Source organism: Aphelocoma coerulescens, chromosome 2 (assembly GCF_041296385.1).
Source record: "Aphelocoma coerulescens isolate FSJ_1873_10779 chromosome 2, UR_Acoe_1.0, whole genome shotgun sequence".
In the NCBI taxonomy this organism is placed as follows: Eukaryota; Metazoa; Chordata; class Aves; order Passeriformes; family Corvidae; genus Aphelocoma; species Aphelocoma coerulescens.
In genome coordinates this window covers 80,688,315-80,710,899 of record NC_091015.1, presented here as the reverse complement: position 1 = coordinate 80,710,899, position 22,585 = coordinate 80,688,315, and the positions used below count along the sequence as shown (strand labels likewise).

The 22,585-nt window shown below is 39.5% G+C and overlaps 1 protein-coding gene across 4 annotated transcripts in view; it reads left to right on the top strand.

Annotated features, from left to right (window-relative positions):
* GMDS (GDP-mannose 4,6-dehydratase) overlaps positions 1-22,585 on the top strand; it is a 424,030-nt gene that overhangs the window by 325,359 nt on the left and 76,086 nt on the right. For all 4 annotated transcript variants that reach the window (XM_069008224.1, XM_069008227.1, XM_069008223.1 and 1 more), the window contains exon 8: positions 13,885-14,003. In XM_069008224.1, the coding sequence (XP_068864325.1) occupies positions 13,885-14,003 (119 nt within the window). The remainder of the gene's footprint in view (positions 1-13,884; positions 14,004-22,585) is intronic.

The window sequence follows — 22,585 nt, the reverse complement described above, 5'->3', positions numbered from 1 at the left end:
ACTGACTCCAGGGGGGCTGGATTTGGGCCCACATGCCTGATTTCAGGGTGTGATTTTGGTGATGAAGCAAGCTTTAAGGAGTGGGTAAGAATATTCACTGTGGAAGGAAATTATTTTCATGCATTTTCTCCAGGCTCTCTCCCATGCTGGAATAACTTTCTCCTTTGGCGTATCGTTTCATCTTTCTGAGGAAGACTTGAAAAAGCACTTACTAAACAGACACTCAGTTCTTCTGGAAAAGCTCAGTGGGAAAATTTGCTTTTTAACTGTGTGTGTACAAACTTGGTGGCAAAGCAGCAGTCCTTCTGAGAAAAAGACACAATTAAGACAGGAGTAAGGAGCCTGGTTTAGCCTGCTGGTGCCCCACAATCTGCCGACTTGAAATCATGTTTCTCAGCAGATCACTGCCCTCAGAGTGTAGCTAAGGGGCCATACTAATATTTCCTTCCTGAAGGGAGAGAGCACATTGGGTTGTCCTTAATGTGAACTGCATGAACTTTTGTACCTTTTCCTTTTCTTCTTGTCTTCTCAGAAGGAGGAGGATTTGTCCCAATATAGCCAAAGCATGCTGTTATGCAGGACTGGCTTACAAACAGCATTTAATAAAGATTTCCCTTTCTAATCTCATGTTTGTAAGAATATTGTGGTTTTCATTCGTATTGTACTAAGTTGGGTGGTCTCACTTTATTACTACCAATATATTTAACAGTACTTTGAAGTGTGAATTCCTCGGTCTCACCAGCTCAGTTTTTCCAATAGATGAAGCTCAGGCAATGAGGTTTTTTGGGTACATTTTTATTTCATCTCCTGTTTCCCTGGAGACAGCTGTTACAACCTCAGCCCAAGTAAAAAAAATTCTAATTTGTTCCCCATCCTGTTTGTATACAAACAATCAAATCCTTGTTTTGGAGCTATTTGCTGTGGTGTTTGCTGGGATCACTTCACTGCTGGAAGATGAGGTGGGATATTGCTGGGTGTGTCAATCTACCTTTTTGTCTCATCCTGCCCTTGAGTTGCCTGGGAAACACTATTGCAGGACAGGGTGCAGATGTTGCCATTCCCTCTTCTCCAAGTTGTCTTTTTTTCCAGCACCCATTGAAGGAACCTAAATAAAACTCCATGTACACAAGTCATTAAAAAAAAACCCAAAATGCAAGTTTGGGACTTGGTTGTATTTGCTAAGCCTACACACCTATGTGTTGTAGTAGTGTTGTGCGTTAAAGTGTTCATGGTTCTTCATTAAAAAGCTCATGTAAAGAGTAAAGTGTATCAGTGCTTATCTTCTACCATTCACTCAGTGCCCTATGTAGTCACACACAAACAGGCAAAACAGTAACTAATCAGACCTTTTAGAGCCGCCTAACCCACTTTTTGTCTTTATTATGAAACTAAGATTTGGTCAACTGAGGTCAAGTTGTGCACTTAACACAGCTTCCATTATAGTCAGTGAACTCTGTAACAGAAAGTAAAGTCAAAATATAAACAGAGAACATTTCTGCAGCAGCTCTGGGCTGGGATTAACTTGGATCACCTAGTCTTCTGCTTTTAATGAAATTCTCTCCCTTGTATTTTCTTGTTTGGAAGAGAGTCCAAAGTTATCTCATGCTAATTTAGTTAGGCAGTGCCCTCCAGGGATGTCACAGGCCTCCATGACCTCTCCAGAGAGAGACTCAGCAAAGGGATGAGGAGAATTAAACATTCCTGAGAAATTGCAAAGCAGCAGCCCCCAGAGATTTCGCAAAGAAATGAGCTCCAGACTAGCTGCCAGAGACCCAAGTCACCTTTTCAGCACTTCCTTGACATGTCTCTGCCAGTCCCATCTGGCTTGATTCAGGGGGTCAGCACAGGGACTGAGGAGAGGTGGCAGCTAAAGAGGGCAGGATTCAAGGGAGGTCTGACTACAGCAGTCTCAGGCTTTAGATGCTTCTCCAGGATGCGCAGCAAGATGGTTTTATTTCCTTTCCTTCCCACATGGTCTCATGCTTTGGTAATTTCTTTGTGCTGAAAAGGGGAAGAATGCTAAGTGAGGAGGTTTAATACTAAGTTTAGTTATTGCTTCACCATGTGATGCAACAGTTTGTTTCGTACCTGGTTTTACAACTAGTTCTTGGGTCAAATGCAGAAAACACTGTGGCATCAGAGAGCTATTACACTGACATGAACTGCACACCCCACTTTCCTCTCTTTTATGTTGGTAGGCTGTAGAAATTAATGAAATTAATTTCACATGAAGCCAGAATTAGGCATGATTTGCAGGATGGAATATTTCTCTGAGAAAATATTCAGAGTTAATTTCCAAGTTTCCTTCAATTATTTTGCAAAAAGGGAAAAAATAAATTTGCTGAAGTTTAGGCAAGAGAGCAAAAGACACCAGGAAACCACTGTAGCTTGGTTATTAGTATCTTGATCACCTTTGTAGTTATCTCACTTATTTCTTCCATCATAACAAAAATGTGCACGATCTTAAGAAATGTCTATTTTGTTGAGTTTTGGAGTATGTAATCTAATAATGATTTCTGTGCGCTCTCATCCTTACATGTCTTTGTTCCTTTAATTTTTCTTTAATTAGTCCAGAGCTAGTCAGTATTAAGGAAGAATGTTTGAATTCCCACCTTTCACTATAAAAGTGCAAAAGTAAATCTAATTCTATAATAAATAATGCACTTCATCATGAAATGTCTGTGCTACCCTTAACTTTCTTAGAGCACTCTAGTTGCATTAATATTATGACTCCAGCTTCATAGACAGCAGAATTTGGGCTTTAAGATCAAATGCTTTAGTGAAGGCCCCAAAGAGAGTCATTAACACTGCTGAGATTGGAACACTGCTCATCATTTGGTTGGACCAAACTGAAACCAGTAAGCAGGCTGGATGTAAAGCTGGATCCTTGTAATTAGAATATGGTTTATGGTATAGCTATTACGAAAAACATACAGAACAGAGAATTGTGTTCATGTGAAATATGTTTCAGCAGTTGAGTTATAAATCTCTGAGAAGAAGAATAAAAAAAATGGAATGAGACTTGCATATGGAAACCAGCATATAAGGGATGAGGGTGTCATTGTGGTGATAAATCCATTGCATTCTGCAATGACTCATGCCTGTGCCACTGTTATTTGCCTGAGTACAGACCTCTGGCCCTTGCCAAGTAATGCGTGTGGGAATGTTGTTCCCGGTGTCTGACCTGCGGGAGTTATTGCAGCCTTAATGGCAGGATACCTAGTGTGTGTGGAGTCTCGTTCATGTCCATTGGGGAGGGAGGGCCCTTACTTTGTCTGGATGTGATATGAGCAATGACTTCTGACATGCATGTAGCAGAGATTTATTGCGAGCAAAAGTTGAAGTGTGATAATGCTACTGGGGTATTCTGTAATAAGATGGTAAAACACTTGTCATCACTTCATCTCAGGCAGTGAAAGTCAATTGTATATGCTACACAGAGACAGATAAAAAACATAAGTATACTTAAAACTTCATATGGTTTGCATTTTTCGTAACAGCTCTCCTGACTCTAATATAAGACAGGTTTTAATTTTGTTTTGGGTAAGTGGATGTGCTTACAGTCTCACACCCACAATTCCATGGCTTTAAATAGAATCGCTCCCAGGGTGCATAAAAGAACACATGCTGTTATGTGAAGGATTTATCCAGGATGCCAGGATTGTATTTATTGCTGGGAACAAACTGAATAAAATTTTCTATTCCATTCTGACACTAGCCCGTGGAGAGCAGCCACATCTATGGTTTCAATGCAGATCCTTCCCTTTCCCTGATGCAGGACTGACTGCTGTTGCAGGAGTAGTAATTGCTAATGATGGTGGAATCAGAATGGCCAGAGCAAGCCAAGGGAAGCTCAATGCAAAATGCCCTCCAAATGTATTTTTGAGCATGCTCGAAAGCAATCTTCACATTGCCTTTTCACATCTGCACTGCACAGCCAGACTTCTAAAACACATCCTTTGGATTCTGGGATCATTTTACTGCTGCCTTTTTCTAGCTGAAATTTCCATGCCTCAATTTGGGATGGCAGAGACCATGAGCTGGTACCCAACCTGAACACGGAGGAACTCGGTCAGAGCAACTGTAGCGTTAACACTGCGGCAGCAAGTCTGTGAGGCAGATTCCTCTGTCCTAGGGCTTGGGTTAAAACCGCCAGACTCTTTGCATAAGCTGCTATATCACATGGTGGCCGTTTTGGGTACTGTTGGCCTAAAATTGAACTTGTGACATGAGGTAAAAATAAAAAAGAAAATAAATCCCTCTGTATTGCATTACCGTATCCCCGAGGCATCAAAGCTGTGCGCTTGTCTCAGTCTGTGCTCAGCCAAGAGAATTTAGCATCAAATTCCAAAATGTTGTCACCTGAAATGTTCTGGTAAAGGAAAAGAAAAAACATCCATTTTACCAGGAATGAGATTACTTTAGCATCCTTTTTTTTTTTTTTTTCAGGTGTCTTCTTGCTTTTTCTAGTTAGTTAAGCAGTGCCTGATGTGCAATTTTATCACTGTCTCATAAGGAACGATTTAATGGTGAAAATCTTTCTTACTTCCAACTCCAGTGCACTGAAAACTGCAATAAAATCAAAAAGTGAAGCTCCGTGATGTGTTTAAGATAGCAGCCTCTTTATTTACACAGATTATTCAGACAAGGATTACTCTAATTTTTAAGAACCCAATCGATAATAAATATTTTTCTCAAGAGAAGTAAATTAACATTTCAATTCAATTATTTTAGATTAATATTCAGGAATGTAACATTATTTGAAACTTATAGTAGTCTGAGGAGAAAATGCATTAAGTTCAAAAGTGTGAAGCAAGAACTCTGGAAATTTGAGGGGGGAATGTAAATTATAAAATAAATTTCAGGTAAATTTTATGTTATTAACTCACTCTTTCTCCATTTTTTATCAATAACACTGTTCATAAATTTTATCTCGGTGCTCTTGTTTTGTTACTCTTACTGTCTTAGAGGATTGCTCTTCTTCCTTCCCAATTATACCCTCAAACATGTATAAACATTATGAAGTGCTGATTTATTATCTCTGAGCCTATCTGCCTGTGCTCTGGCAGTTCTCTGCTGCTCTTAGCAATTTTTTTACCATACAGCTAGTGGTTTAACCCGAGTCAGGGCCCGTTACTGGATAGGCACTGGGCAGACCTACAAACCCGGAGCAGAGTAGATAGCAAGCTGCAGAGGTGGTTTTGACAGATGAGAGGGAAGGGAAGGAAAGGAAGATTTGAAGAGGGAAAATAATTTTCTGAATCATGGTATGGATAAGAGCATTTTTGTTTCTGTGGAGATCAGTAGTCCTTTGGCCCACAGATCACACTCTTCCTCTGACATCCATCAAAAGGAATATGTCAGCTTGTGCTTAGCTATAAGTGTTTAAGCAATCCAGGAAAGAAATAGGAGGTGTACAGGTGTTAGAAGCAGGAACCAGGATCTTTTTATAGTCAAATGTTGCACTGTAAACATTTTGTGATCAATATCTACATTGTGATCATTACTCTGGGGCTGATAGTTTTGCTCCAGTGAACATGCCAGTACTTGACTTGAAAGCCTCATCTGTTTTCTTGTGGTTAGATCATGGCCCCAACCAGCCCTTCCTGGCATGGGTCCCTAAGACTGCTCTGCCCTCACCGCAACCTGGGTACAACCCTTTATTTTAGTGGTGAGTAATCCTGTCAAAATGGAGTCTGCTTCTTTGTGAAGAGGTATTTTGTCTTACACTCATATAAAAATAGCAGAGAAAATTAATTCTGGAAGGGTAAAAAGGGAGGGGGAAGCAGGTCAAATATCTTTCCGAATTGTCTGCTAGGTGGAGCCTGGGAAACATGTATTTGTTCTATACTCTTGTCTCTGTAATACAAATCTGAATGGTTAAAACTCACACATACTTTCTGCAATTCAGATTTTTCTTTTTCTCTCTCTCTCTTAGGTTTGAATTTCTTTCCCTTTTCTCTTAAACAGAATTTAAGGAAGCACTTTGTTAGCAATTGTGACAATATCCTCCAAAATTAAAATAAAAGAAACAGAGCATATGTGCATCCTTTCTGTATTTTTTCATTAATTTACTTTGTGTCACACATGTCACTTCCAATATAACCATTTGAAGAATAAACAAACCATTGTGGACCTAAAAATCTGTTCAAAATTTTTTTGGCAGGAAAAAAGGACTATATTAATTTTCATTGTTGGTTGAAGTTTCCCAACAAGCAGCTTTACTGTTTCTTTTTTGCCTCCAGCTAACAACTAAAGATCAGTTATAAAACTGTATACAAATACTTCCACGTATTGAAAGAACAATATTTTGACATTCAGTGACACAAGGAAAAAAGAAAAGGAGCAATCTAGTTTTTGATAACACAATGAGAACTTTGTGTTCACCCGAGGTCCATGTGAGAAACATCATGTTGCGTTAACAGGGAAGGTTGACCTTTAAGGTTTATCTGGATTATAATTCTTGTGGTTTTTATTAATAAAACTGCCTACTAAAGTTTCAAGAGTCCTCCCTGAGATCTGTGAAACAGTTGGCCTATCTGCTTACAAGAGAGAAGTTAGACAGTATTTCCTAGTATTTCCTACAGATGTGAGAGCTTTTGTTTCAGAAGACATTGATATTGTTTTCACTTGAGATGGTCCACAAAGATTACCAGGTATTTTATTATCTTAGTAACTTTATAATTGTAGGATTATTATCTTTCAATGTATCAACTATACTCTTTCAACTTGAAAGAAAAAAATCACGGACCTAAACACAAGTTCACCTCTAGAGCCAAACCATAGGATTTGACTAAATCACCAAGCATCAAGTTGCTTCTGTGGCAATTTCTCAACTGTAACTTTAAAAATCTCTGAGAAAGTTTATAAAATGAGTCCCTATCTCATACTATCTCCATAAGTATATCCTGGGAGACTTGCTGTTTGTTTGCTTTCTTGGGATTCTTAAGGTAAATTTTCCATTGTTTCTTATGAAATGATGTGGTTTTTTTCTCAGAGAAAAATGTTTTCATCTCAAATCTGTTCCCATTTTATACTTTTTGTGTCAGCGATGTCTATGGTTTGCAAATGTCGCTCTTCTGAATAGAAGCAGCTGCCATGTCATAAGTACTCAATGTCTCCTCTGTGGGAGCAGAAAAGACAGTGCTAAAGGAAAAACTTTGTACACAGACTTGGGAGTCCTTATGTTCAGCATTATACAGTTAAGGAAGAAGCATATCAAAATGCATTTAAACTGATGAGATCTGATAGATACTTAAATGGCATTCAGAAGTGTTTCTCCATGAATGGAGGTTCCTTGAGCAACAGATCTTGCACCAATGCTGTGATTTTTGGTAATCTGAGAAAACAGGATGATGACTCTTTAGAGGAAAGGAAGAGGCATGTGTCCTGCCCTTCTTGGGAAGTACCTCTTTTGCTGGAGGTTTTGAGAAAGGGTTGAGCATGTGAAAAGTCACCAATGGAAATGATAGACAATGACCTTAATCCTGAACTTCAGTTTGCCTTCCAAATACAAACTGTGACAGTCCAGTAAGGTTCTTACTTATTGGGCGTGCACCCTTGCTTTTTAAGTAGCTGAGCAAGAAGAGTTGTAATTTAGAGGGGGAAAAAAGTGTAGCAGTACATTGATTATGCATACTGCCATATTCCTGCTGTCACTGGCTTCTTGGGAGTATCGGCATGCCTGGCAGCACATCCCTGTGGTTTTCTTTGGCAAGAGTCTCCCTGCTGTGCTTGCCTTGACCTATAACATTGTCAGAAACTAGTAGTAAAGCAATAGTCATTACTCTAGACTGAACTCCCATTGTGGCAGGGAGCATAGGATCATGCCCAACACTTTTGTGTGTTGGCTGTCAGGCAGAGGCAGCTCGCAATTTACTCTGATCACAACACTTTTGTGCTGCACTTCATTGGTGTTTTTCAGCCATATGTGCTTTGCCCCTGTTGTGTGCAAAACATGTGTGAGGAGATTTTTTTTCCCCCTTCTGTTGTGTATTATACATATGTCTCACTGTGTCTTTATATAATCTCCTTATATAACACACTCTGATGCCTACTGGGTACACCCAGGACACACCTACTCTTTTAGCAGTCGCAGAAGTCAATGAGATGTGGGTGACTCAGCCCTCAGTGCAGCACCTTTTCTTCCTTCTCTGCCCCTCCAAAAGTGAGTAAATAGATAAACTGGGAGTCAGTTTGGGTTCAGAGCTCTGAGTCAATGTCCCGTCTCACTTTTCTAAGGCACGAACATCAGTTGTGGTCAGTTCTGTAGCAGCTTGAGAAACCACAGCCAGTCAGCTGGGTTGTGTCAGGAGGAGCTGGGTGATGGCATCTGGAACTGCTTCGCATCCCAGGCAGGCAGGAAGTGCGTGGGCATGACATCTCCACACATCGCTCAGCACGAGAGATGCCAAGCAGCCTCTTTCCGTGCCAGTGCCGTGGAGTTGGGACAATGCAGAGAGGGAGGTGGTACAATAGCCCTGTCTTTTGTGCCACAGTCCCTCATGATGCACACAGAAACAGCAGTCATGCCAGGCCTTTGTGCTTGCCATATGGGGAGAAGGCTCTCCTTTGCTCCCACATCCCTGTAAAGGCTCATCATCTTTGGCCCAAAATGCTCAATTCTCCTTCCAGTGGTGACCCCAGCAGGATAGCTATGTTTGGGATCTCTAGAGTACCATATCCAACCCACTGAATGCTTCTGCCCACTTCTAGACAATAGAGTATGGAATACCATAAAGACAGTATTTCTATAAATGGTGATAATGTACTGTTGGGTCTCTCCAGGTGGTGATGTTTTCTGACTTAGTCAGAAATTGCTCCCTGATTGTTGACAGCCTTGAGGTAACCCATTCCTTCCGCAGCGATAAGTAAGTAGAGCGAGACATTCACCAGTCTCTGCTTCTTTGCCTCCGAAACTCACAGACAATGCACCATGCATCAGGCTGCAACTATCTGTTCCATCTCCTAAAGTAAACATTACTGATTTGGTTTGATCTTTTTTTCTCCATGTGTGGCAAATACAATGAAGTCAGAATTTCTCTGCATAACACATAGAAATACATATGAAGGTGGGTTTTTTTGACAGTATAGGGCTTGGAAAAAACTACTCTGTAGCAGTGCAGGGCAATAGTAACTAGTACCAACAGGAACATTTCCTATTTATCCCATTGGGGGACCTGTTTAGTTATATCTGGTTTGGGTCTTGAATTGGATGAGACATATGAAATGGCTTTACTTATTCTTTTGAAAAAATTGTCTTTTATTTCTAGAGCAGAAATCATCAGTTGTACTTTAAAATCTTAAAAAAAGTTGGACTTTTTTTTTGCTCTTGAATGGGAAGATACCTGATTATGAGCCCATTTTAACAATACACAGTGCTAGAGCAGACAGTGAAACAAAAGTCTCAAATATATAGAGTTAAACATAACCTCAACTACTGGGTCTTTGTTATCCATGGATGACAGCCCAGTTAATAAATGTTTTCTTACTGGGGTGCTAGACTGGAAGTTAATGGTGAAACACATCTGCAACATACTCTAGATTCTCGAGACAAGCAGACACATCACAACCATAATGGCAGTGGCATGCACAAAATGTATCTGTAGGGGGGTTGTGTTAGTCAAACTTGGGTTTCCCACTCACTAGCCCAGGTGTAAACACCATGTAAGCAAAGAAATTTGGGCAGGGAGAAGACTGGTTCATGTTTTGGATATGTTGCTTGAAAATGGTGCTTACCACTGGCAGCGGTTTATATAGAGAAAAGGGTAGAGGGGAAAGATGAAAGAGGAAAGATTTTGGCAGAGGCTGGAGTTCAGGCATGCAGAACAGATAGCCTAGTCCACATAATCATAAAAGTGTGTCTGCTTGCTAGACTAGCTGTGTATCTCCTGTTAGGTTTCTGTCTTTAAAAGTAAATGACATAGAAGTGCCTTTAGACTTTGTGGCTCTCTAGACCAGAGCTAAAAAGAGTTCAAATATGAAAGATATGTTTTGTCACTTTTGCCATTAAGGGAGCAGTCTTATTCTAAGACAGTCGAAGCCTGAATTGTTTCCATGGTAGTTTTCTCCTCCTTTTCAACATCTGCCCATATTTTGTTACCTGGACTGAGCAAAAAATTCAGGAAATGGTGGCAGAACTGAACACAAGTAATTTCTTTACTTGCTGTCAGCCTGTCCATAAAAGCCTTTACAAAGAAATACAGGAAAATCCACAATTCCTCAGTTCACTTTAGGAAAATTCCTAAAATATATGACCTTGCGATGGTTAAAAGATAGCCAAGAGCCAAAGCTGGGCAATGTTTTTATCCCAGTTCAGCCATGTCATGGGTCATGTGGTTCAGCATGTGAACAGGAAGGTGAGAATGGGTGAACTTTTGCCTCAGTTGTGCAGTCCATCAGAGAATAAATGGAGCAAATCACTCTGCAGCTGGATCAGGAGGTGAACGGCTGAATACCTCTCACACAGAGGCCTTTGTGTTCTGGACATGATCTAGCATTATGATGGGACGCACTAGTCTGAGGCTTTGTAGCAATTACTAACCCATTATCACGCTAGAACATGAGATCATTTATCTTCTAATTCAGAGTGTCACCTGTTCTTCATTTGCCAGTCAATAACCATTAATTACTTTCAGTGGAAATTTAAACAAAGCTTTTCCCCTCTGTTAAAACCAGTAAGCCATTCAGTAATGACAAATAAACCTGGAGCTGTATCACCCCTTTTCCTCTCGTTCTCAGCCTGGAGTCTGGTACAATATGAATTCTTAAAGGAAATGCCTAGAAATTCATAGGTCAAGGACCTTTACTAGTGTGATGTGAGGAGAATCACATTCCTGGCACTTGGTGTAGGGAAAGGATATAGCTACTGCCTGTACATGGATGTCTTATTGCTTGTCATGGGCTGTACTTGAGGAAATGTAGTTTTGACTATGGAACTCATTCAAAGTTTTTTCTCTCTTATGGCTCACCTCGGCATTTTTTTACACACTGTTCATGCAGACCCATTCAAAGCAACAGCATTTGGTCTCCTTCCTCAAAGCAAAACAGAGCTATCACTTACTTTGTAATTTTTAGCATGTTAATTTTTTTCATACCTGATTGGATTGAGGTAACTGTAAGTGCCAATAATTCTGAATGCCAGAAAAAATAAAAGAACCCACTGTGATAGATTCTCAAGTAACCATTAATCTAAACATTCTTTCCTGGTAGGGTTTGAAGCAAAAATTGCTCTTAGCAACTCTATCTGCATTGCTTGATCATTTCTAAGTTGATCCTGTTGAAATTTACTGCATTTTAAGTCTCATTGCTAAGGCAGTGATTGCTTGCTTTTTGAAATGGTAGACAAGAGTTGATACATCCAAATGCTCGTTGGGCCCACTGTCAAAGGCTGGGTTTTTGTTAGTGTTTTGCAGCTGTCTCCTTCCATGTAGGTATAAAGTAAAACGAAACTTTCAACTCTATTTCATATTAATACAAAAAGTAATGTGTAAATATTCTAAGTACTCACTGGATTGTTGAATGTCTTGGCATAAGTGCCCGCACTAAATCTATGTCAAAGAAATTACAATCCTGAGGTGTTTAAAGTGGAGGGGTGGCAAAAAATTGGTGGAAGTCTAATCCTGCTTCTGCTTAGACATGTTAATATTACTTTACCAAAGGTCAAATAGCACATGCTTATGCTAATATTGTGTATTCGGTCAACCAATGTAGCATTTCTGGATAAGGGGTGATTTTTACCAATAAATGAGGTTTTGTTGTTGTATCTGTCTCCAATGTAACTGACACTACAGTGTCAAGGCAAGAAAAGGAGTTCATTATGTACAGCAAACATCCACTAAAGTCAGGAGGAGAATCACTGCCCCTGATTGACTGATTGTCTAATGTTGGAAATCCTTATTTGCTCAAATAGTGGCCTCTCATATGAGGAAGCATGTTGTTTTCAGCTGGGCTGCTTAAGGAAACCTGAAGGTCTGTGAAACTGGGGACTAGGCTGGGAGAACGAAAACTATCAACCACTTATTTTAGATATTCCTGTTACCTTTCTATGCAGCTGCTACTACTGTGAATCTTGCAAGCTTGTCCAGTCATGAAGAAACAGGAGTTGGTGATTAACGGTGACCTCTCAAATCAGCAGGGAAACCCCACTGTTCCAAAAAAGCTCATATGAGAGATACAAGTTAAGACATCTCCTCCCCACAAGATGAGTTTCATCAGGCAGTTGGGTATTTCTGCGTCATTGGCTAGGATGTTCAATCCTGGAAAGGAAAAATAAAGTTGCTGCCATTGTCCTGCCCAGCAGGTCATCTCCCTAAAGCACAATTCATAATTTATGTCAAGGACTTACACTGCAGTTGCCCAAAACCCAGCCCTCCATGCACATTCAAGAAGAAAAGAGGTTCAAAAGGAACATGTTAATAAAATTTTGTCAAAACTTTGGAAGATGCATAAAATAATAACTGTAAAGAAAAATGGCTCGCAAATAGAACCATTTAAGTGGAATGTATTGCCTTTCTATGCAGGACACTGATTTATTGAGAATAGAGGGGAAAAATTGAATATTTCAGGTGGTATTTACCAAGAGAAACTGAGCTATCCCAAAGCTTTTATTAATCTGATTTGCAGAATATCCACTACCATCAAGGGACCTACTAAAGTTGTTTTCTTTAAAGCTGATGTGAAGAGGTCAATGCAAATAGCATCGTGGAGTACAATGTGAGAGGATGACAGTCCTTTTTACCATATGGAGAGAGAGTTGAACTATTTTGTTTCCCTTTTCTGGTTATTTATTAAATGAGGATCATGCCATACATGTATTCCCTTTTCCTCTCCAAAGGAAATGAAGTGTTTGCATCAACTTGATTGATCTAAAGTAATAATTATTCTCTCTGCCTACAGCTCCTATGCAGTCAAACAGTCCAGTCACTAGAGCAGTGCCTTGCACGTCAGAAAATTGAAACATACCTCCAGTGATATCTCAGACATGTCTTGGAGTACCTCTTTTCCATCTGCTTTCCATCTTTCATGCTGACTTATCTGGCCAACCCTCTGAGATGGCGCCCGCCCATCATTAGTTGTTTGTGGGAGAGGACTCTGCGAAAGACATTGCTGTGGGAATTAAAAGCTGCTGCCATTAAATGCAAATATGTTGACAATCTGATGAAGTTTCGCTTCAAAAGATACTGTGAAACTCTTGCTGCACAGACAGTCCTCTGAAAGTGATGTTAATGGTTGTCTTGCTTTTCCACCAGTGTTTTCTCTACTCCTGTGTCAAAAGAAAAAGTTTCTTCTACAGTGCTTTAATATATAACATTCAGCACATATTCAGCAGGGAAACTGGATTAACTTGGTTAAATACCTTTTTAAATACTTACTCTTAATTAAAATCTCAGGCAAAACAATTGTGACAGAAGAAACAGCCAAAAGGATCCATATTTTCATGCTTCAGTGTGTTTGACATCATTCTGTAGCAGACAGGCAACAGCGCTCTGGACTGAAACATGATAAAATTTTGCTCTTTTCCCCATATTGATGTCAATTCATGCAGTGCTTTAAACAAGTGAATCCATGCTCTTGAGCACTAAACCAAGTCTCAGTGTTCAAAAGTAAACATATTAAAGTCTCCCCTGCAGAAACTCCTGCTGTGAAACAAATTGAAAATCAAATACAGCATTGTTTTCTGTAATAAGAAATAATTGAACTCTTTTCAGAGTTGCACTGAACTGGTTAATAGCCACTGTGTAAAGAAAGTGCTAATATCCCCGGCTTGGGGTATGTGTGTGTACGTGTAGTTATTTCCAAATCAAAAATGCGGTAATACAATATCAGGTACCAAAGAGGCCACTTACATGTGCACTGAATCTGACTTTGTTTATGTTTCTGCAGGCCATGTGGTTGATGTTGCAAACAGATGAGCCTGAGGACTTTGTCATAGCCACTGGGGAGGTCCACAGTGTCCGTGAATTTGTGGAGAAGTCATTTAAGCACATTGGGAAAACCATTGTGTAAGTATGAGGATGAGAGAGTAGCCACGGGTTGAACATTTCTAGCCTCTCACATTTGGTGTCACAAAACAGAGTATTGTTTGTCTACATTCTTCTTTTTTTCTTCCCTTCACTTTCTACTTGTAACATGTGAGACCTGCCAGGCATGAATGACTGCCACAGCAGATAGGTTTAGCGTTGCCCTCTAGACCATAAGTTAAAAATGTAGATGGGTTAGTCTTAATTTTCTAATCAAAATCTTCGTTCTCTGTTCTCCCCTTCACTCCCTGTCTTGGGGCAGAGAAACACCTTCAAAGATGTTAGTATCAGGGTGCTGATCATCATCTTCCTGCAAGAGGGGCTTTTCTGTCCAGTTCTCTATTTTGTGCCCCAGATCCCTACGGTCCTGCTCCCATTCTCTGCGGTCTGGAGGTGACACCTACCAACCCTATTCTTTCCAGGTGACAGCCCATCAGCCACACTGCAAGGCTTATGTATCAAAGCCCTCTACATTCCTATTAGCTCTCCTCCTACTAAGCCATAGAAATGTTGAGCAGTGGGTGCAGAATGTTTACAAGGCATATTCCACATAGTTTGATTGAAAATACAAAATTCCTTCTCAAGGCCATATAATAAAATCAGGATGGCTTGGTGAGCGCTTTCTGTAATTTATATTTTTATTGTTTATTATTTTTTCAATTTCCCTCCTTCTGTATCTTCTCTGGGCCCCATGCATCAACATACCAATCTCAGCTGGAAAAGGGAGAGGAAAGCCACAGGCTCTTCCATGACGCTAGCGCCAGGGCTGTTCCTCAGGCCATCAAAGTCACTTGTGCAGCTGGTGAACTTTTGACAGGGCCAATAAGTTTTACTTGGGAACAAAAACTTGACAAATTCAATAAATATGCAGAAGTGCACAGATATATACAATATTATTTGAACAGCCAGTGGGTGGCTGGGGAGCTAATAACATTTTCTCCTCAATGAGTTTTTAGTCTGGTTTCAATTTTTGGCATCAACTTCCAGAAAAAAATTCTGATGAGGGAGAGAGAGACCGTATAAATAGTATTTCTAACCCAAAAGCTCCATTTGAGGAATAAGTTTCTCTCCATATTTTTAGCATTTCTTGATTGCAAGATGTCCCTGTGATAACACATTGTCCCATATACCGTAACAGTAGTGAGGTTTGAGAGGCTTAAGGGGAGATAGTAGGAGCTCTAGTCATTTCTTTGTCTTTCTTAATTTTTCTCCTCTTTTTGTACTTCCATTTCTTGTGTTTATCAGCTAATTCTCCCTAGTAAGAATGGATAGGAAAATGCTGCAGATTAAATTGCTCCATATAAGTAAAAATTCTGATGATTTTGAGAACTACTTTGTCCCTGTCTAATATTGTTTGCCAAAGCAGTAATGGTTGCTTTGATGAGGCAGTGTTGGTGAAAAACTTTGTCATTTTTTAAATTTTGATTACTAACAATTAGAGACTGATATGTAAACTTCAGTACCTAGCTGAATGTCTTTATTTGCAGATGTTCCCTGCATCACAGTCTCTTTTGATGTCACTAAATTTATCCATCAGTTTAAAACTGAACTCCCTGCTTTGGTGTTGGTCTAAGAAGTCTCAGCATTTCCCAAGAGTGACAAATCAGGGTGCGTTTTTCAGAAAGCAAATTAAGCCCTCAAGAAAACCTGAAGGAAATAACAAGTCCAGAAATAACAGTGAAAGTACTTTTATGATTAGCTTCTGTTATAGAAGGGATATTAAAGGATTACTTTAAATTTAGTTGTTCCTAATGCTCATAATTTTGTGTCCTGTTCGTTTAATTTCTGCTCCCATATGGCTCCATATGGTGGACTGTGTATCATTTATCTTGATGCTTTATGCAGTCAGTATTTGGATTGAATCAATCAGTCACAAGTTGCTCTCTCAGAAAAACTTCACAGTATAACTCCAAATGATAAGGTAGAGCAGGTATTTTGTGTGTACAAAGGCATAGTTGCCTTTTTTAACTATTAATCAATAAAAGTAATTTTTAAAAATTGTATAAGAACTCACATGACACCTAGTGACATGGATTTTTAGGAACGTAAATTGCTTTAGAATTGGTGGCTTGGGTTTCTAGTCCCCCTGGTTCTTCTGAAATTTTTCTTTCCTGTGAATAAATTTTTAATTCCTTAAGCCATTTACGAGTGATATATAAATAACTATACATATGGGGACTGAGCTGACATTTTGAGTGCTAATGATAATTTTGTTGCTGATCATTTTGACAGTGGTGTAACTCTGAACATTTTGCATGTAGCCTGTTCAGATAAAGTAACCATTCTTTCCCCCTGCTCATCCTGTAGCCATTGCTCATCTTTCAAATTGCACTAGCTGTAAAATATTTCTCAGGATTTGGGAAGTTTTGTTAAGAACCTCCATAATTTTTCCAGGTGTCAGCCTGACCCATGCTTTTGCAGCACACACACACTCTCTTTAGCCAGCCGTCTGGTAACCTCTGGCTTTCCTTGAAAGCCCCAATGACTTTCTACTCCCACCTCCTCCAGTCTGAATATATCTTCTTCAAGGAGTAGCCTGGCAGAAAAATCCTCCCTTTTAGCATTGTGAGACCCCACTGGTGAGTCCCATTGATCTGTTACTTTACAGTTTATGAGCACCTCAGAACTGGTGCACCAGAGTGCAGTTGCTAAACAAGTTCCCACAAGGACGGCTGCTTTCTTCCTATTACTGTTCCTCAACGTTTGGTTGAGTTATCTGATGTTTCTGGGGGGGTTTTGCAGGATTGCAGGTATTATGAAATTTTTCAACCTCGAAAACTTATCTGGGAGATTTCCAGCCTTTTCCACTGCTAAAAGTGATGGCACAGCTTCCCGGTACTGCTGTACAATCCGCCTTTCAAAATTGTGAAATGGTGGAGTAAATGTCTAGGCTAGACGTCATGGCAAACAGAAGGTGGAAGAGCTCATACCACATCTGAGAACACTGGGCACATGTGCAGGGGCTCTTAACCATCCCCACTTTGGGCTTTGTCAGAAAAAGTTGCAAATGTAAAATTTTAGGCATCACATCATGATATTGCAGTAGAGAACAGGAGGAAGAGCAATCCTGGCTGCCTCATCAACCAACTCAAAATATTAATTTTATTTTTTTAGGTTTTTTTGTCTTCCTAACAATTCACATTAATTTGTACAGCTGAAAATCCAGGACAACCTAAAAAGTCTTTCCAAGAACATAACATAATATTCTGTCCTAACCAGTCATTAGCACATGTCAGGACTATGTCTTCTAGCCAAAATAAGAGAGAGAGAAACTTTACTACATTTTTGTAACTAATGAAATGTACAGCTGCAATAAGACTGATTCTCTCTCTGAAATGGACTGTAAAGTGTTCATAGAAGTTTATCTACCTTGTGTGGCTTTTTTCCTCTTACATTTCTTTTTCAAGGGAGAAATTTCAAATTATATTTATATAGTCCTCTGAATCATTCAAATTCAGTCCTTTGTACTAACAGGAAAGCCTCAGAGCTACAAATATTTTTCCCCTGTAAGGATTACATTTTTTTTTTCTTTTACTTTCCCTTCTACTTATTACTAATTAAGTAGTACTTGGGGGAAACACTTCCCGCCTATAATTTGAACTACAGCAGGGTAAACGAAACAGGCAAACGCTTGTCTTGACTAATTTTCTGCCATTAATCTTATTAAATTAGAACAGGATTGCAAAGATAGCCTGAAACCACTACAGCACTCAGAGTTCTTTGCAGACTGCTACAAAGAATGCCGTCTGCAAATGTGGAAACTAAAAAAAAAAAAAAGAAAAAAGAAAAAAATAGAAAAAAAAACCTGTTCAAGCTGCAGAAAGATTTATTGTGGCTTTTATTAATATAAAAATGCATAAACATTTGTTACAGAAATATTCATTGCTTCCAGGATTAGAATTAATTCAGAAAAAAATGAATATTTTACTCTAGTCGTTTGGTTCTACATACAAATTTTATCTTAACTAACATGCTGGCTAGTCTTATAAAAGATCAGTCTAAAACAAAGAAGTTTGCAGATAAGCTATAAGGTCTTCTGAGGTGAATTACTGTGGCCTCTTCAGTGACAGGGAAGGTTGAACTGAGATTGAACCGAGGGAGAAGAGTTTTTCTGGTTTGTTTGTTGGGGTTTTTTTGTTTGTTTGTTTTTTTCTTTTTATCTTAAAATGGAAGGCTGAGTTACAGAAACACATGAGATTTGAAGGGTTGCTGTAGGAATGGAAAGCATGTGGGGACATGGAGGAGGAGCCATCAGCAGTCATCAGCTAAACAGCTGCTATTTCCAGATCTGGCTTTTGCCCACCAAAAATTGCTGGCTGACCAGAGATATGTGTTTTATTTAAATGAGAAAAAAAATGAGAAGATGAAGAGGAAGAGAACAGAATCTCATACAGGAACTGGAGGCATTTTGAGAGAGGTAGTTGAAAGGAACCCAGCCATGTCAGTGAAGAATACTGGCCTGGGTGAACCCACACAAGCAATCCTCACTTAGGACTCCGTCAGTTTTATCACCATTCTCAAAAATCACCATTCTCAAAATAGAGTATATTTTAGGGGCATTTAACCCACCTCAACTGGAGAATTAATTCTTTCAGCTGAGCCAACTTTCATTACTTTCTTATTGATACAAGGTTTTATCTGCAGGCAGACCCAAAAACTGTTTCAGAATTGAAATTAAGGCTTGAAGACTATAATAATCTAATTATCTGACTACATACATAAGAGGTATGAGATTTTCTCCTATAGAACGACTGAGTAAGAATGAAATATGGTGTTTCATGGGAAATTCCATATTTTGCACCCCTGAAATTAAATGAAAATATTTGTCACAATTCCAATTTGGAAAAATACCTGATTTCAGGTCAGCTGGACTTTTTTTGTTTTTTCCTGACCTCCACTTAAAGAAAGAATAACTTATGTAGAATTTTTTAAGCCACTCTGAAAGAAAAAAAAAATCCATTCTGAAAATGTAAAAGCCTCTCTTTTAGGTATTATTAATATAATTATGTATCAGGTGATACTATTGGAACTTCCCTGAAACTGAAACTTTTCTTTCCATAATGCTTTGATTTTCATGGGAGCATTAGTATTCTTTGAGAAAACATTTTCTTCCCAACACCAACTTTCAAAAATTGGAGTAAAGGGATAGATCTTCAAAAGCTTTCCAATGAACTGCAGAGAAGAAAGAAAAAAAAAGAAACAAAAAATAGGGAGACTAGCAAGTATTCTTTTTATTGTCTTTTAATATGGAGTCACAATTAAATTTTTTAAATCTGAGCTTGACAATGCTTCAACTATGTGAGTAGTGACAAAAAAAACACTGTAAACCTGATTCATCAGAGCTTTTGAAAAAAAAATTAATACATTCCTTTATGGTAGCACGCTTTTGATTTAAGCACAAGGTCATGGGTAAGCAATCCCTGTATCTATGATTGCTTTGATGTATCAGAGCTGCTGGCAAGCTTGTGGTTGAGTTGGTGGCAAAGGAACATATGAAGAGTCAGATTTTAAGTTTCCCTACAAAATATTAGTTGCAAAAGATATTAATGGTCTGTTACATGGTGTCAGTTTTTGCTGTTTACAAAGTGCCAGGACAGAATGAAGTGCTTTGGCTTAATTTTGTGTGTAGCAGGAATCAGGCCACAGATCTGAGAAATCTACACAAGCTGTTTATCATATTACCTGTGGAGGAAAAGCAAAATCTTCATACAATTTTATTTTTATTTAATTTATTGCTCATTTTCAAATGTGAAAATATTTGCATTTATTTCATTATAAAGGTGTACTTGATAGCTTTATTTTTGATAAAGAAACTGAGCAGCTGTAGCTTCCAGTGGTTTTGAATTGCTTTTTTTAAATGTTTATGGGTTGTGTTTCTATGTAAAGATCAAGCAAGGAGGTGAAATGCATATACTTGTTCAGTTTATCTGTGCTTCTGTGAAAAATTTCATATTTATTTGATTTCTTCACCACCTCAAAAATAAATGTACTTTGACTTGTTTGCTCCTCAATTACAGCCAGACCATTTGGTCCATGGCAGTGCTATTCCCACCCTTCCTCAATTATCCTGGCTCCCCTGTTTCCTTCCCTGCCCAACTCACACCCTACCAGGTGGGTACCCTAGCTTGTCATCTTCATTAAATCCTCTATACCTGTGGAAGTTTTCATTGCTTGAAGCTTGCTCTCTTACTGAATAGTTATAGGAAATGAAAAATAATTGGAACCTCCAAAGATAAAAAAAGCCAAAGGAGCATTCAAAAACACTGATAATAAGTATTGTAACAATAGAGATCTCCAGATACGAAATTAGCCTTAAATTGAGTGCAGTCCATCCTGCTGTAAATCCAGAGTTTAAAAGCTCCTGATCTGAAGAACTTTACAAGCAAGTAAACTTGTTCATGCATTTGAATCTTAGTTTTATGGAAAATTGTGAGGTCATTGATAGCAATGGAATCCACCAGAGCTGACAACTGACCATCGTCCTGAGCAATCCCGAAGCACCCGTGTCCAGCAGTGAGGCTCTCGACATGGAAGTGTAGATGCAAAGGGCATCAAACCTGCTCTGTCCGGAGCAGTTCCGTGGTGTCACCCATTCTTCTCCAGGTGCAGAACACGGCTGATGCCATCAGCTGTGACAGCATACACATCCTTTGCTTCAGTGGGAGGATGAAGCTGCACAATGTGAGGCAGGCAGTGGCCTTGCTGCCGAGGCTCGTTGTCTGCAGGCTCGAGGAGCAGCATTTTGTGTGCAGCCTGCACTAGGCCAGCAGGTACCTGTGTGGGAGCTCTGGGCTTTGACACCCACTGGGCTTGGGGGCATCCACTCCCCGTCTTCTGTAAATTTAGCCCAGTCCTGATGAGCTAGACTTTCTTCAGCCAGGGATCCTTTGTGTCTCCCCCATATTACACAAGGCTGTTTTCTTGCCTAGGTGGACATCTGCCCTGAGGAGCAGGAAGCTGGGTAGTCTTAGTGGCTGGAGCTGGCTGAAACCACAGCACAACATGAGGGTTCCCCATGCCACTTCCACCATGCTTGTGCTTCAGGATAATTTGTCATGACATTTTCCAGTTAACAATTCTGACTGCAATTTGACTATGGTTTTGGTGGATTTTTTTCTCTTGCCTTGTGGTTTGAGGGAGAGGGGAGGGGGAGTTGGTTGGCAAAATGGATGTCTTGGTCCTGGTGTCAGGCTGGCCCTCGCACAGTCCCTTTTCTCAGCGGTATGATGATCCCAGCTGTGAGCATCGAGGTGCCAGGAGTAATTAGAAGTGCAGCTATCAAATGTTACTTTGTTCACAATGAGAAGTACTTTTTTATTTTTCCCCTCCTTGTGAACTTTTCACATTACTGGGCTGAACAAAATGGGTGGAGATTTCTTCTTAAGCTATTTCTATTGTTATATAACTTTGATAGCGACATTAAGTGAGTCTTTACTGGCTCGGCTGAGCCTTCTGGAGCCTGTTGGGTGTTAAATGGGGTTCTCTGCTCAGTGACCTCCAACAACAACTGACGTCTCCTGATCTAAGCCCTTCCTGTTGTTTTACTGGTGACGGTTAGTTTTCTATTAAGCTCATTTGAGTCCTGCACATTTTTACCCTCTGCCCTTTAAAGGGAGGGACTAATGTTAGTTTTGGCTTCTGAATGAAAACTTTGCTGTTCGAGCTCACAACAGAGCAATTGCAAAAAAAGAAAGAAAGAAAATTTAAATTATAAATCATCTTTAGCATCATGGCATGCCCATTAACAGCTGTCTTCACTGTCACTATTATTTGTAGGAAATTATTTCTATGTGAAATGTTCCCAATATCAAGCATCCTACAGTCTTTGCTAGTCCTTGAAAAGTCATGAGTTGTGCTTAAAAATTTGTGAGATTTAAAAACTGGCAATAATGCATATTTGGTATTTCCTTCTGCCTTTCAATGTTTAAACCTGCATGGGTACACAAAGGTCACATTTTCAGACTTTTCACCTTAGCCCTCAGGGCTAGAAACTTGAAAATGAAGGCTGAGATTGTCAAAGAATCAAATTCTTCTAGAGCTTGAGGGAGCAGGGGAGCAAAGAGAAATCATATCTGTGACAAAATCCCAAGAGCTGGCAGAAAAATTAGTAATTGGGAGGCAAGGGATGCTTTTCTTTCCTTGCTGATGACTGAGGCTAAAGAGTGTAAATCACAGTGCTGACTTAATTTATATAGATTTTACTTAAACATAAAAAAAAAGCAAGTGGATTTCATCATCACATTTCTATGCCAAGCTGGTTCAAAGCCCCATGGTATATACTTAAAAGCAAAAAGCAAAGAGAGGATAGAATTTCAATCATAACTCTGGATTTTGTATATTCAATGGATGAAGTTTGATGCATCGATGTGCATTCCTACATGTGTCATCTGAAGCATTTATTTTGAGTGGGAGCATTGCCCAGGCCTCCAAGCTTCAGCCTGACCTCCCCGAAGGCAGAGCTGGTCACCCACCAAACCATTCCTCTTCCGCTGCTCCTGAAACCAGGACAGTCTCTAGGAAAATAGTTCACAATGCAACCAGATCACATAAATTACAGCAAATTG